Source organism: Acomys russatus, chromosome X (assembly GCF_903995435.1).
Source record: "Acomys russatus chromosome X, mAcoRus1.1, whole genome shotgun sequence".
Lineage (NCBI taxonomy): Eukaryota > Metazoa > Chordata > Mammalia > Rodentia > Muridae > Acomys > Acomys russatus.
Genome location: NC_067169.1, coordinates 81,886,237 through 81,903,171, shown reverse-complemented (window position 1 = coordinate 81,903,171; position 16,935 = coordinate 81,886,237). Strand labels below are relative to the sequence as shown.

Here is a 16,935-nt window from a genome sequence, read left to right as displayed (position 1 = left end):
CCAGAGAGCACCAGTCTTCTAATCCACTCTTATCTAGAGTGTTACTTGGACAAAGGCAAGGAAGAAGATGGAAGGAGGCAGTGAGTTATGGCTCATGTGCCATATTTAGACCATCACTGTGAGATCACTGACTTCTAACAGATGGTCTGGAAGAAATGTTTCTTCATTCACTGTATACCCTTAGGATAATTTCCAATAGAAAAAAAAAAGCCACTTTCACCAGTTTCAAATATTTTCACAGGAGTTCCAGGAAGCGGGTGTTTCTCATCTGTTTACTGTTTGAGCTGAGGTTGCTAGAAGGCACTTCGCAGGCAGTACAGAAGAAGATTTTTAAAATGAGGCATTTACTATTCCTTTTTAATTTAGGACATCTCATTTGTTTTTATTTCCCTGTGTAAATGAATCTCGTACTGGTGTTTTACCATTGGAGAGTTCTTTCCAGTCACTATATTTTGCTTGTTACTTTGATTTGTAGATTGCATCTACCATCTACTGCTGTGACCATCAGTGAAACTTCAAGTACTATGTTTCCTTCAAAGCCAAATGTTCCTGCCTTCATGGATTCCCAGGGACTTGCATGTAAGTTTTACTCATTTTAAGGAAATTACTGTTCTTTCCCATGAGCCCACTTAACTCAATTTCCCAATAGAAGCTATAGATCTCCTGCATCTTATAAATAATCGCTGTTTTAAATAATGTATGAGTGTTGATGTCAGTAGTAGCTTTGCATGAAGCTCATTATTGTGGCTTTAGCTGTGAAGTTTTATTTTTTTATTATTATACCAGTTAATGTCTTAGTTACCTTCAAGTCAATGTGGTAAGACACTATGCCCAAGGCAGTTTATAGAAAAAAAAAGAGTCTATTTGGGTTTGCTTAGAGTTTTATAAGGTGAGAGTCCATGACCATCATGACAGGAAACATGATGACAGCAACCATGGCCCTGGAGCAGCAGCTGGGAGCTTCCATCTGATTCATAGCCAAAGGGCAGAGAGAGTGTGAGCTAACCAAGAATGGCATTGGCTTTTGAAACCTCAAAGCCCACCCCCATGACACACCTCCTCCAACTAGGCCACACCTCTGATTCTTCTCAAACTATTTCACCAACTGAGAACCAAGTATTCAGTCATATAGGAGCCTATGGAGGCTAATCTCATTCAAACCACCACAGAAAATATGACTTAAAAGATGCATTTAACATCTACCTCATTAGCACTATGGTATTTTGAGATAACTATTAAGAATAAAAATGGGCCTGGTGTGGAATCCCAGCACCCTGGAGGCAGAGGCAGGTGGATCGCTGTGAGTTCGAGGCCAGCCTGGTCTACAAAGCGAGTCCAGGACAGCCAGGGCTACACAGGGAGACCCTGTCTCAAACAAACAAACAAACACAAACGGAATAAGAAAGGAAGCTTTCTAAGTACACCAGAATGGAAGAAATCCTTATTGTGTTTATGACAAACACAAAAAGGATGACAAGTGTTGGAGCCTTGCTATAGTGTCTTCTTATGAACATTCCCAGATTATGCTCTTTATATTTTATCTACTAAAAGTCTGAAATTCATTACTTCTTTTGGTACTAACTGAAATATTATTGCTACTCAAATATACCAGAACTAGTTTATGCCTTTAAAGATAGCATGGAAAATAAATTAAGAATACTATACAGAAAAAAAAGGTTACAAAGAAGTCATCATAGCTTTTGAATAAGATTCGAGATTCCTTTATGTTTATTTAGGTTGACAGGTACGTCTTCCATGTCACTCAATTTTTGAGAATGCGGTTCTGATCTGTTCTAGCTAGCTTGTGCTTTCTGTGTCGGGTCCTCTCACTAGCCGCTGACAGATGGGGCAGCTTCCTGCGGTTCACACACTCATTGCTAGCTGAATGTACTATGAACCAGGAGCAACAGATAGAGTTACCTGGAAACAGCAGGGGCTCCTGAGTCTGTTCCCTCAACAGCAATGGAGTAGACCAGGCTCTCTTAGACTAGTCAGTATATTTTAGCAGGCACCATGAGTTCTCTGGTTATATAGTACAGCCATTATCCTGAACATATTGCTAATTGGGGAAGATAGGCTAACCATTGAGTACAAGTAATATTTCATTACAAATTTCATGTTACATAAGAACCATTTAATTGCCAAGAATGTCCAAAACTACAGAAGATCAAAAAGAGGAAAATAATAGATTCCTAATCCCCAACAGCCATAATTTCTTTGCATTGTTCTTTATATGTTTGGCATATAGTGAGGATCAATAATGCTATTGAAGTTATGAAAATTATGACTAGAAAACAGCAACAAAATAGAAAACATAGGACTTAATCTGTTTGAGATTATTCAGATTTAATCCACAAGAGGGCAAGGCATTGTAGACAGGATATAACAACAAAAAGTTATAAAAGAGGTTTGATATGTAAATAAAATTTTGAGAGGCTTTTGCTTACCAGGTTGTCAAACATGCATGCTCAGTGTTAGCTAAGATGTAGAGAGATAGGCACTCTCCCCTACTGACAAGAACATAGTTTTTCAGGGTGAAAGCAGGAGGGAGGGAGGAACGAGAGGATACAAGTGATAGGATAACAATTGAGATGTAATCTGAATAAATAAATAAAATAAAATTTTAAAAAAGAACATAGCTTTTCAAAATGGTAAGGCACTTTTACAAGATATATTGAGATATAGTACCTACCAGCCTGTTGATTTCGTCGTGTTGTTTGTACTAAGTTCTCAGATACAGTCATGTTATTATGTAAAATATGTACAGAGGTTTTGTGTATGTTGCAACTATTTTTTCACTGAAAGCTTAGTGGAACTTACCAGTGAGGCCATCTGGGTCTGGAGTTTCAATATTTATGGGAAGAGCTTTGAAAAGTGATTGAATTCCCTTAATGGTTACAGAGTGGGTTAAGTTATGTTTTGTATTTTAATGAGTCGCTCCAGGAGTTTTAATTTTCAGCACTAAGGCTAATTTAGATGCCTGGTGTGCAGTATGCCACTTCATATTGCAAAAGTGTTGAGTTCAAATCCATGGCTTTGATTTCAAATTCTCATTAACAAGTGACTCCCCGTTTGTTGAAAAGAAAATCTTGAGTGAGGCAAGTTTCTTGTGTCTTACTAACACTGTAGATTCTTTTTTTAAAATATATTTTATTTAACTTTAATCTATGTACATTGGTGTGAGGGTGTCAGATCTTGGAGTTACAGACAGTTGTGAGTTGTCATGTGGGTGCTGGGAATTGAACCCGGGTCCTTCGGAAGAGCAGGCAGTGCTCTTAACCACTGAGCCATCTCTCCAGCCCCAACACTGTAGATTCTTACCAACGCTATCTATTTTATTTTCTAGCCACAACATCAACGACCACCACTACCACAGTTACCACCAACACCACCACCACAACTACAAGTTGCTTCAACATGTATTTCAAGCCTCCAGCAGTACCTTGGATGAATAACAATGGTTTACTTAATGTGGCTTCTCTACCTGTTACTATGAGTGTAAAGTAAGCTTGTCTATTCTTCATCTTTTGTTTTATTACCTTTTAGGCATAATTGCACAGGTAGCTTTAGACTAGGACTTTATAAATCAGTTGAGGGAACAGCGAAGGCTTTTTAAAACTGTAGCTCTGGAAGGGGAACAGTCAACAGGCTTCTGTGAGACTGTTGTAATGCAGTCGTTACTTGTGCTACTAAGAGCTATAATTTATGTGTGATTCTGTATGTTTAGCAAGATGACAATACTTTAAGAACACCACATGGTTTAATGCTCACAATTATCCTATAAAATAGATACTATCTGGGGGTCCTGTTTTATAGAAGACTGGAATACATCGAGATCAGGCTATCCTTTAATAGTCATGCACTTTGGAATGTGTGTGCCATGATAGATAATTCAAGCAGTCAAACACTAGAACTTACATAAACTTGCATATTACATGAAACACCCTGTGTATCCTTTGTACAGTTCCTACAATGACAGGATCTTGCATTACTATAGTATAGAACAAGCTAGACTATTGACATCGATGCAGTCAAGTGAAATCTTGGCAGAGTGAGCGCAAGAGGAAGAGTGCTCCATAGAGCTCTCACTGCTATTCCACAGGACTGCAGTTTAGACTTCAGCATTCATGTCAAGCTGCTCAGAATAGCCCAGAACTCCAGCTCCAGGGGTTCCAACACCCTCTTCCGATGGGCACCTGTTTACATGTACACACACTCACACAGATATACACACATAAAAAATAAAAATAAGCCCAATGTCGTGGCTCACGCCTTTAATCCCAGCACTTGGGAGGCAGAGGCAGGCAGATCTCTGTGAGTTCGAGGCCAACCTGGTCTACAAAGCAAGTCTAGGACAGCCAAGGCTACACAGAGAAACCCCATCTTGAAAAACAAAACAAAAAAACCCACGAAAAGTAAAAGCAAATAGTAAAAATAATTTTTAAAGATATACAGAAAAGTTCTGTCACCACAAGGATTCCTCTGGGTGCCCTATAATGAGCACACCTCTCCTTCTTTCCTTAACTCTGGGCAGTAATTAATCTGTTCTTCATTTTCATATTTACAATATTTTTTAAATGCTCTACAGATGATACATATGTATCCTCTAAGAATTGGCCTTTTGTTTTCACTTGGCATAATTCCTCAAGTTCCACCCAATAGTTTTTTTCTGAGTGGTATTCCCTGCTGGATATAATGTGGTTTGTCTAAGCACGGAAGTGTTGATAGGCATCTATGTGATTTCCAGGTTTGGGATTATGGTATGAACATGTGTGTACATGTGTTTTTGTGAACCTAAGTCCTATGTATCTGGTCTAGGCATGTAAGTGCTTGTCAGTGTGACATTTGTGTATTTATTATTTTTAGGTGACAAACACTTTCCCAGAGTGGCTATGCCACTCTCTGTTCCTACTAGTAATGTTTGAGTTACGTAGATTGTCCGTATTTACTTGTTCGGTTGTGGCTTTTTTATGCTTCTTACAGATGTGATCTTATTGTGGTTTGAATGTTAATGTCTAATGATGTTGTGCATATTTAATTTTTTCTCAGTTCATTGAGAGTTTACTATACTGTGTTTTGATCATATTCATCCTCTCTTCCAACCCCTCCCAGATCCAGCCCAATCCTACTAGCCCAAGTTTGTGTCCTCTATTCTTTTTTTTTTTTTTTTTTTTACACCCATCAAGATTTGTCCTGACCGTATTTTCCTCATTGGATGTATGGACTTCCTCTCCAGCTACACTCTTGAAGAAAAGCTCACTGTCCCTCTCCGAGCAGTTAGGCTAAGGGTGGGACTTCATGCCTACCTACTGTTTGCATGTTGTGGTTTGGACTGGCTTGGGCTTGCACAGGCCTGGGCATGCTGTCACACCTGCTGTAAGCTCACGTGGGTCCCTGTCCTGCCGTGTCCTTATAGTCATCTCTATTCTGGCTGGCTATGCTATATACATATTTGATATACTTTGGCATTTTTATTTATGTATTTGCATGTATGCATGTGGATTTGGTTTTTTCTCTTAAGTTTTGATAACAGAACTAACATTTTAATAAATTAGGACCAACTTTACAACTTATAAAATGCTCTGGGAGGCATTCTTATTCTTGTTTTCCCAAAGGAATTGTAAAGTTGGTACTGATTCATTAAATATTTCATTAATGAAAACTTCTACATCCAGATAAATCTCATGCAGAATCCTATAAATTAAAAATAAGCTTATTTAATGGATCCAGAACCAGCCAGACTGTCTAGTTCATCATTAATGAGTTTCAGCAGTGTGTGCTTTTTAAAGGAACAAGTCCAAAATTCATGAGCATAAAGTTGTTTGTGGTCCCGCCTTATTGTCTTTTCTATATTGGAGAGATATTTTTGTTTCATTTCTGACATAGGTGGCCTGTGTCTTTCTTATGTGAATTTTATTGATATTTCTCTAAAGTACCAGCTTTTGCTTCATTGATTATTCTGTAAAACTTCCCTGTTTTCAGGATCATTGTTATCCACTGTTGATTCTTTCGTCCTGATTATATTGGGTTCATTTTCTTTTGCTAGTTTCTTAACGGATGATCTTGGACTATTGATTTGAGGCAGTTTCCTCTGAGGGCAGCGTTTAGTGCTATAAATAGCCTCTGCACTGCTTTTCCGAGGCTCACATCTTTCATTATGCTCTGATTTCACTTTGAGCTAAGGATTATTTGGAAGCATGTTGTCTAATTTTCAAGTGTTCTGGGATTTTCTTCTTTTCTTTTTTGAATTAGTTATAGTCAGTGAACATGTTCCATGTGATTTCAGTTATTTTATATTTATTGAGACTTTTCTTATGTGTGATGAAATGGCCCATCTTGCAGAATGCTCCATGGAAACTTAAATATTCTGTTATCTTTTACTGAGTGTAATGTTCTATGTATGTCTGTTAGATTCTGTTACTGTATTTTCAGATTTTGGAGTTTTGCCTGGTCCAGTCTAGTCCCTTCCATTGTGGAGAGTAGCTTTTTGAAGTTCTCTACTAAATAATTTTGAATTTGCCTTATTTTGTCTCTTTAGCTCTCTCAGTTTTTCTATTGAGAATATTTTAGTGCCCTTTGTAGTTTTTTAAATTTACTTTTTGATTACCACACAAAGAAATGGGCATCACTACAATATTTACACACTCACACACACACATTATAATTTGCTTTCGTTGGCACCCCTGCTGCTCTTCCCTATTTCCCACATACACTTCTTGTTAGTGATCCTTTCCTTCCCCCTAAATAGTTCCATCTTCTGTTTTCATGATCTATGCTGTCTCTATTGCTTTCTCTTGTATCTTGAGGCTTTATTGTTTGGTTGCATATACATTTAGATTGGCAGCTCTCCTTGGCGCTATTCTGTAATTCCCCTTGACTTTGAATATGGTAATTTTTGTTGTTCAGTAATAGGAACATCATCTTTTCTTTACACCTTCAGAAATTCTTTTACCTTTATCCTATCCATATCTTTGGAGTGATTTCTTGTAGGCCATATAGTGTTGTATGTTTTAAAGCCACAATGTCAATCACTGTTTTTTATTTGTTATAGTTAGCACATTTATATGTAAAGCAGATATTGACTATCAGAGCTTGACTCCTGCTGTTTGGTTATTTGATTTTTACTTTTGGTTTGTATTCCGTTTCTCCTTGTTTTTAATCTTCCTATTATTGCTAGATATTTTCAAAGAGTTTCCCCTTGTTGTGTATATGGTGTTTTTAATACTTTGTTTCATATAAATGTTTACTGCTTGCTGTGGATTTTAAGGTATGCATGTATAACTTAAAACAATCTATTCATAGTGACATTTTTACCATTTTGGGTCAAATAGAGAAACTCATTACTCACTTTTCTTACTTTGATCTTGGAAGTATTGTTGTCTCAAGTATTTCTTCTATGTACATTGAACATAACACCACAGAAGGTTGTGTTTTTTCATTCTAGCCATCAAATACAATCTAAAAAACATTGAGAGTGAACAATGCTTTGCTTTTTTTCAGCCAGTTTGAAGCACATTACAAGACCTCTCATTTTCTTTCTGCAGAGTGATTCTTCATGGCTAGATTTGTAAGCAATATTTTACCTTATTGTTTCACTTGCATAGATACCTTTATTTCTTCATTTCTGAAAATATGAAGGTCAAGAGGAACACTTCTTTTCCTCCTTTCAGTACTTTGAAAGTGTTCAACTTCTCTCAAACCTCTAAGTTTCAGATGAGAAGCCAGCTTCTCTTTGAATCACATTTCTTCCCTGTCTAGTTGCTTCAACGATTTAAAAAAAAAAAAAATCATCTTTACCTTCCGGAAGTGCAATTACTCTGTATCTTACCATGGATTTTTGTAGGGCCATTTCCATAATGTAATGGCTATCACCGTTGCCTTACAACACGGATCTTTGTAAGTTATGCAATTCTGGGTTGTTTAACTTTTTGAATCATCATGTTTATGTTTTTTCCCAAATTATAGACGTTTGCAACCTTTTCTTTCCAATATTCAGGCTCATTCTCTTTTTCTGGAACTTCTCTTACATATACTTTTATCCTGTTTATGATTGTCCTCCTATGTCCTTGAGACCTTTTCCATTTGTCTCTGTTTTTCTCTTTGTTGTTCTGTACATTTTAATTATCTGCCATTAAATTCACTGACTGCTTTCTGCAAGCTCCACTCTAGTGTCAAACCTTTCAAGTGGGCTTATTATTCCAGTTATTTTCTTTTGCAGTTGTATATTTTCCATTTGCGTTTTATCACTCCCATTTCTTTGGGTTTTTTTCCCAAGAGGACTAAAAATTGCCCTCTTCAGATGTTTTTAGTGGCTGCTTTAAACTTCCTCTCAGACAGTTCCCCAAATCTGATACCTCTTACTGTTTTTATCAGTGTTGCTAGTCTTTTCTCTTTCAAGTGGTGATTTCCCTAGTTCTTGATATGGATCGTTTTTATTGTGTCATGGATGTTTGTCTATTATGTTAGGAGTGTTTCGGTCCTATTTATATCTTCTTTCTTTTTATTAGATAGTTTCTTTGTTGAGATATAGTGCAGAGGGTGCGTGTATATTCATGTTTAGCTGCCGACTGGTCCTTGCTCTCAGCACCCCAGTAAAATGGGCTTGTGAGTCATATTGCCTCAGTGCACACAGGTGGTATGGACGTTTAGCTCTGCTGACTCATTCCCTAAGAGAGTGGGACACTGCGTCACACCACTTCACTTCCTCTTGTAGAAATGTAAGCCCAGCTTGCAGATGGGGCCAGGAGCACCAGATGAAGATGCAAGTGATGAGCTGATTCAATACCTAATAGATATAGGGTCAGGCAAAATTTCAACTACTTGGACCTTGCTAACAGGGGATGCAGGATGTCAACCACTCTACCTCATACAACCGTCTTTGGCCTTACTGATACTCTATTGACATGGCAGCTTGGCCCTCTACTGTGCTTCATGGATACAAAGCTTGTGGGAAAAAGAGGATAGGCCTACTTTGATCAGACTCAACTTTTGGTTTGGCCAGTCAGCGTGAAGGTTAAACTTTCCACGGAGTCTTGTTGAGTTCCAGAGTGGGGGAAATGGGAGTCCTTACCAGTCTGAACTTGTCTCGATGTGTTCAGTCTTTAGAGATTAGATACTCTACTGGATCCCTGTGATGCCAGAGCAAATGCAGAGGTCTAATGATTAATCCTACCTTAGTTACTCTTGTTAAATCTTGTTGCTTTTGAGAGAGGATTTAGTTTCAGCCTGCCAATATATGTTCCCATTATTAGTACTCCAGTAGGAAATTAGAATGTACCTGCATCTGCCAGGAAAGTGTTTCCTATTACCTCCCATTGAGCTTCACTGATGCTACCCGTGCTAGAGTCAGAGCATGACCTAACTGTCCTGATCACACCATCAACGGTGAGCTTTTTAAATACAGATGGCATGGAAGCTGGAGTTCTGTATGATGGAGGGCTCCTTGTGGTTAAGCGATGCCCATCTTTTGTGATTGGTACTCAAAAGCACACTTTGATTAAGATGACTAATTTCTGGAGCTTCCAACATGCTGTGCTGACATAGCAGGAAGAGGGGAAGCAGACTGTGGTCCAGGCCTTACTGTTTTTACTTTGATTTAGTAGACATAGTAAGAAGTATTAATTTGCTCTATTCCCTTAGGATAGTTTTCAAAGAATTTAACTGGATGTTTTAAAATCATCTTTACATGTTATGATTTTGTTGGAAAACAGATTTGAGAATCTCCTCACAAGCTTTTCTTCCCTAGTCTTCCTGTATTTTTATTTTAAATTATTTTAATAAATGTGATCATCTTTTTCATGTTTTTAGCTCAATAGTTACTCCTGTGATGACATACGGTCCTCTGGATAGTATGGCCAACAACTGGAACCTTGACTTACAAGAGCAAGAAAAACAGCTTCTTTATCAGGCCAGCCAATTCAATGCCTGGAACCAGGCATTGATTGAGACTGTTAATGAGGTAGGAAGATATTCTCATTAATCTTCCTGTATTGTACAACTATTTTCAGATAAACACAAGAGAGTACACTTTGGTTGTATGATTAGTTGCTTGTTTCAATATTGATGAGTAGCTTAAAAACATTCCTGAATTAGGAAGGAAATGTTTGGGAGTTGAGACATGTTTGAGAAAATGTATATTGTTCTAAAATCATTGAGAAAATTTGAATATCAACATCATGTTGTTCCTATTTCTCTTTAAAGATTACTCTGTTGTATAACAAAGTGGAAAAAGTGAAAATGGACCAGAACAGGTTAGAACCTTGACTTCTTTTCATTGAAATATTCAAGATACTTTTGTTCCATTTTCCCCCTTGCTGCTTATTGGCATTTAATTTGTTACCCAAAACTGCTTTCATGAGCCCTTCTGTTGACTTGTTGTATTCAGGCTGGAGCAAGAACTGGATCTTATCCTGACACAGCAGAAGGAACTGGAACATATGTTGACTCCTGTAGAGGACTATTTGAAGGAACAGAGTGGGGCTTTTAATCTGCCGTCTGTGGACAAAGAGTATCACCTAATGTAAGTAACTAAATAAAGATTGAAAAATTGGGCAGAAGGAGGGAGAAATTGACTCATAAAGCAGAAAATAAATATTGGTAGAAAAGGGCATGCTCTTCTAGTTGTTATTTATCAGCTTGTTTGACAGTTCCATGTTTAATTTTAACTGAGGCTTGGAAATGAGGAAGTCATTCTGGCAGCTTTATTTCACAGCATTTCATTCACTGTTATAAATATCAAGCTCATGTTTGTCTATTATAAAGTTTTTATATTTTTCAAGTGTATTATTAAGTTAGAAATACAAAGCTTATCTGTGATATCACAGTATTGTAGATTATTTCTGTTCTCCTCATAGTGACATATCTAAACCTGAATATTCACAGTCATTTTAGTCATACATTATTTGATATTTCAAAGACAGGCTGTTAATTTGAGGATAAACTATGGTTTTCAAAAATGGAATGATTTTTGTCAGTGTTTCAGGTTAGGTGTGTTTCATTTGTGTACTGTTCAGTCTTTACCTTGTATCTGTTCATTGTCAGCGTTCCCATGGTAACTCTGTTCCTGGACCTGAGATTTGATAATCAGGCCTGTTTAGAAAGCATTAAGAGATGTTGTGTGAATGTACTACATAATCTAAATTGAGACTAATCTGGACTCGTGTTGCCAATGGCTTGTTAGTGCATTGAGATGGGCTTTTTATGTTTTGGATTTTTTTTTCCCTTGGGTTTGAAGACAGGTTCTTACCGGTTTTGCCCAGCTTTATGTCAAACTCCTGGGTAAAAGCGATTCTGTCACCTTATCATTGTGAATAGCAGGAACTGCAGTCACACATCACAGTGCCCAGCTGAGCTTCTGCAAGTGCTCTGCCACTGAACTCATTCTTTATAAGGCTTGCAAGTTAATGTTTTTGTAGGAATTTAAATGTAGATAAGTACAGCTAATCTATACTGACCTCCATTTTATTTCCACTTCTATATTTCTGTCTTTGTTTTCTTCCTCTTTCCTTCTTTTCTCTTTTGTGCTCTATTGTTTCTTTGAAATACAAACACACACACACACACACACACACACACACACACACACATCATTTCCTTGTTTGAGACAGAGTCTGACTATGTATCCATGTATAGCTTGCAACTCTGTATGTACACCAACCTGGCCTAGGACTCCCTAAATAGACAAGGTTGTACTTGAACTCATAGAGATCCACCTGCTTCCACCACTTAAGTCCTGGGATTGTAGGTATGTACCACCAAGCCTGACACATACTATATTTTTAAAATTTTTTTTATTTTTTTGTTTTTTTCGATACAGGGTTTCTCTGTGTAGCCTTGGCTGTCCTGGACTAACTTTGTAGTCCAGGCTGGCCTCGAACTCACAGTGACCCACTTGCCTCTGCCTCCCGAGTGCTAGGATTAAAGGTGTGCGCCACCACTGCCTGGCTATTTTTATCACCTTTTTTGGGGGAGGGGAGAAGCTCTCACTCATCTAGCACAAACTATGTAACAGTGAAGGCTGAACTGAAAAGCTTGGGATTCCTACCTACACTTTGCAAGTGCTGTGGTTACAGGAATGTGCCACCATGCCCAACAGTATTTCGTCGTTTTTGATTTGTTTCTAAAACACATTTTTAGGATATACTAACTGTAGATTGTGGTGGGGGGTGAACCTTAGAAACATTAATTGCTTTCCAATTGCTCTTTTGTAGTCAGATCCATATTGCAATAATACGTTCACCAGAATTCTCAACAGTTTAGGCAAGCAAGATAATTACCAAGAAATCTAATTGAATCTTTTAATTTTATAGATAATAAGGTTGAGAAATCGTCTGTTCACTTTTCATTCTTGTAAGCATATTGATAAAGTGGAGTAAATCAGTCAAGTTTTCTCCGTCTCCCCTTCCTGCTCTGTTTGTCTCATAAGCAGTTTGAGTGGAATTTTTGAGAGTTTAGGCCACTGATCATTTTGTAGTAAACTTAGATGTATCTACCTTTTAATGTTGTAAAGCTCATTTCTCAAAATATCCTTTGTTAGCCAGGCATGGTGGCACATGCCTTTAATCCTAGAACTTGGGAGGCAGAGGTGGGCAGATCTTTGGGAGTTTGAGACCAGCTGGTCTACAAGGAGAGTTTCAGGACAGCGGGGCTACACACAGAAAAAAAATTATCTCAAAAAGTTAAAAAAAAAAAAAAAAAAAAAAGAGGAAAAAAATCCTTTGTTGCTTGCTATACTATATCATGTAAGGTTTACTACGAAATTTTATGTATTCTCTATCATTAAAGAAATCTCAACACTTATTGAATATTGCTAAACACTAATCTTCTATCTATCCAAATGTCCTATGTTTTGTTTCCCCAAAAGGTTCCTTTACTGTAATACTCATCAGAAATTTAGCCAGAGGCTTTGCCTTGGCCATCACAGTCTTGGGTTATGGCGGTAATAAGTTTCCAAACGTTGAATCCATAAGGCTGTATGTCATTGATCATAACTGGGAACCAATGTGAATGTTGGGGAATTGAGATAAATCTAGTTGACAATTACATCTCTGTATGTCAGTAACAGGAGAAGTAAGAAAATGCTTCTTTCACTTGCTTTTGCAGCTACCAGTTGGCTCAACTTATAGATGCTGAGCTGAAAAGAATGTCTCAAGATCTCAAGGACATTATTGTTTACCTGAATACACTGATTCGTCCTGCTGATCCTACTGAACCGGTATGATTCCTGCTCTTTTGATTTAGATGGTTAAGATTTCATATGAAATTATCCCTCTATAGGTCTTTTAATTAGTCACATTTGCCTGTCCTCCAGAGTGCTCCTTATCTGCCCTCTAAAGATATGAAGTTCTTAGGCATGATTAGTGGGACAGTAAACATTTCGTAAATGCTTATAGTTGTGAGGTTTTTATAGTTATTCCCAGGAGGGTAAAATAAATGAGTCTTTCGATGTTATTCAGCATTTACTTTCTGCATAATTAAATGTATCCTAGTACTTTTTTTCACTTACTCACTAGTTAATTTTTCATAACATAATTATTTACATACTCATATAAATATGAGCAGATATGTCCAGCTCTGTTAGACGTATTTAGGCACTCTTTAATTTATATCGTTCACATATAGTGACTTAACTATTAAAACTTAACATTTTCCCATAGAAATTTTTTGTTAAATGTTGTCATCCTGTCTCTAATTGCCTCGCAGAATACTACTTAGTTCATAAAGCAAATACATTCTATTATGGGAATATGTGGCTGAGGGTCCTGTTAGAATTGAGATTCTGTGAATCAATTTGGCAGTAAGAAAGAAGTGGGGTTTCTCTTTCATTTTTCTATACTCTAATTATAAAGAGCTCATTTCCTGTATCTTTTCCTATTGTCTCAGAAGCTTAGATGGAGTTCTCTTTCCCCACTCTCACTCAATGGAACTAATGCTAAAAGGGATCTCCCCATTGTAGGAGCATCCATTGTGTTTTTCCTCATTAATTATGCATGGGTGTGAGGCTAGGACCAGAGTAAATGAGAATGAATAACATATACATAAGTGGTGACTATTCTCTACCAAGCTCTTTGTCCAGTTAGAGGCAGACAATTCTTTCTCTGCATACATATTGTTACCAGATTTTTTAATTATGAAAAGACAGCCAGTTACAGTTGAGAAACTATTAGAATCTTGTTTGTCACATAATCTCCTGGGGTCCTGGCTCCTTCTTTTGCAAAATGCTGAGGATAGAATAAATGATCTGTAAGTCCCATTCAGTCATAAAATAGTGCTATTCCCTACTTAGCATCAATCTAAAATTGAACAATGACAAATATAAATTAGTCTGGAATTACCAATGCTACCATCTGTCCCGTGTTCACAGAGATGATCATGAGCTGACAACATACATTTCTATTAGAACCTGAATGTAATTCCAAAATTCAAAAATGTTTGTTGTGATAGGTTTTCAATGCATAGATAAATTCTACCAGATTTAAGCAGAGTGCAGAACTGGTTTCTGGTCCTGGAGTGTATTAACATGAATGAAATGTTAAACAGAGTTAGTAAAATCCTATTTTTGTCATTTTCTCAATTTGGCCCATGATTATTTTGTTTTACTAGTGAATAGTCCAGCAAATAGCTTTTGTAAAACAAATACAGTTTGTTTTGGTAGCAAATAGCCTTTTGTTTTTATTTTTCCTGACAGGGATAATTGAGATGTTGAAGATGAGTGGGTTAAGGGTAATTACTGTGTGATATCAAGACGAAGAAAGAAAGAAAGAATCCCTCTTTTCAGCTAGCATAAATCATTGTACAGAAAGCAGGAAAAACACACCTGCTGAATGATAATGCTCTTACGGAGAGTGTGATAGTCATCACAAGCCCTGTTACTGTGTGCTCTATATCACAGAACCAAAGTAGAAGCTATGTGTCCAGCATTCACAGTGCTGGGATTTAGTGGCTCTTTTTACTCTTGTGTGTTGGGGTGAATGAGAGTGACCAAGTAATACTTACATTTGTATTGAAAATACCATGTTGTGCTACACAGCTATATTTTTATAAAATCCATAAAGAAAATTAAAATATCAATATTACCAATCCCTTCCTTTTATATTGATGTATCTCTTCTAGTCTTTTTACAGTGCTGGCGCACATACAAAAAGGGTTCTTCTATTTAAACAAAATCAGAAACATACCTATATTGATTTTTACCTTCTGTTTTCATGGTCCTCTCTCAAAATTTTAGTCATTTTCTGACAATGTGCATTTTGATGCTGCCAAGATATTTCACTAGAGGCAAATTTCAAAATGTAGTTAACATTTTTATTGATAGAGGTATCATTTCCAAATTTGGGGCAAACTAACATAGCTTTGTAATGACCAGTTATATTTAGATTTGGGTAGGCCCTTGGAAGTAGTATAATACTGAGTAAAATGGCATAAATATTTTAAAACTATTAACACATGCCATAAAAATGTACATTTGGAAAGCTGGGCCAGTTTATATTACTCTTGAATTTATATTGACGTACTGATTTTTCCCACTTGCAAACTGACTGCTCCTAACATGAAATATTGAAATTTTAAATGCTCTAAAGTCTAGAACTGGTTTCAGTGCTGAAATGGTACACAAGTGGAAAAGTCCACACCCATGAAATGGGTCATGGTCAAAAGACATGGGCATAACTGGACTTGAGGTGCAGTTCAGTGCTCAAAGTCTTGTGTAGCACAGGACAAACAACTGAACAAACAAACCAACACACATGAAAAGCTGCAGGTATAATACAAATATTATATAACATCACCTTCAGGCTATATGTTAAAGATTTATAAAACATAAATTCCATGTTTAGAGTTGTTTCCCATCTCCAAGATATTTCATTATATATAATACAATGTTCCAAAAATTGAAAAGAAAGTCTGAAACAATTCTTTTCCAAAAGTTTTGGGTATGGAATAATCAACCTGTACTTGACTATCAAATACTATTATTTTTAAACTAATGAGTTTGAGGAGCCATTCAATCTGGTACAACACTCAAGAGGCTGTAGTACAGTCTGGTATAAATGGTTAAGTTCCAGACCAGTGTCTCAAAAAAAAATGCTGATTTGATCGACGATATGATGTTGTTAATTTTATGTGGATTTATTAATTTGGTTTTCTTTTGAAACATCTCTTAATGCCCTTTATTTTTATATTGCGCTTGTCAGTTTTTTATTGATTTATAGGAATCTAATTCCTGACAGTTGCAAAATGAATAGATTGAACTAATGCATAAAAGTAATTAGTGCATAAGTATGAAATGGCAAAGCACCATTAATATGCACTTACTTCATTGTCAGTGCACCACTTACCAGAGCAAAATTAAAGGCTGCTTCCTATTTTCAGTTTCCTATGTTTCTTTCTTTGTGTTTACTACATTAAAAAATAATTGTAATCTAAGCATCTTGGGTGTGTTTTCAGCTTCAGCAGATCGGCCAGATTCTGAGTGCTCATATGGAATCTCTGTACTGGATCAATCACAATACAGGTGGGAGCTTGTTTTGTACATCACATTGTAGGTATGAAAATGCACAGCACCCATTGCACTCTCAGTGACCACACTGACTTAACGTCTCGGCTGGGGGTTGCTCAGAAATTCGAGAATGTAACTAGAAATCAATGAAAACAGTGGCTGGATACAGGTAGGGTATTTGACAATCTGAATAGAAGCAAGCCTTTTTAATTTATCTTTTGTACACAATTTTGATCTTGGTAAAACATTAACATTTTATGTACTCAGAATGGAAAGAGAAGTGTTGAAGTACCCCTTCCCAAAATCTGTGTAATTTATCTAACGCACTAACTCACTGCAGATAACCATTGAATGCAACATTCTTTTTTGAGCGTTTCTTGTGTGAAGGTATGTATGTGTATATGTTCCTGTATGTTTGGGTCACATGTGTGCACGACTGT

The 16,935-nt window shown here is 36.9% G+C and overlaps 1 protein-coding gene across 1 annotated transcript in view; it reads left to right on the top strand.

The window, feature by feature from the left end:
- The first annotated feature begins 478 nt into the window (after positions 1-478).
- Positions 479-16,935, top strand: part of Nup62cl (nucleoporin 62 C-terminal like) — a 36,887-nt gene continuing 20,430 nt past the window's right edge. The window contains exons 1-7 of the mRNA XM_051141269.1: positions 479-579; positions 3,347-3,503; positions 9,808-9,958; positions 10,201-10,250; positions 10,385-10,519; positions 13,102-13,213; positions 16,444-16,510. Of these exons, the coding sequence (XP_050997226.1) occupies positions 525-579; positions 3,347-3,503; positions 9,808-9,958; positions 10,201-10,250; positions 10,385-10,519; positions 13,102-13,213; positions 16,444-16,510 (727 nt within the window). The 5' untranslated portion in view covers positions 479-524. The remainder of the gene's footprint in view (positions 580-3,346; positions 3,504-9,807; positions 9,959-10,200; positions 10,251-10,384; positions 10,520-13,101; positions 13,214-16,443; positions 16,511-16,935) is intronic.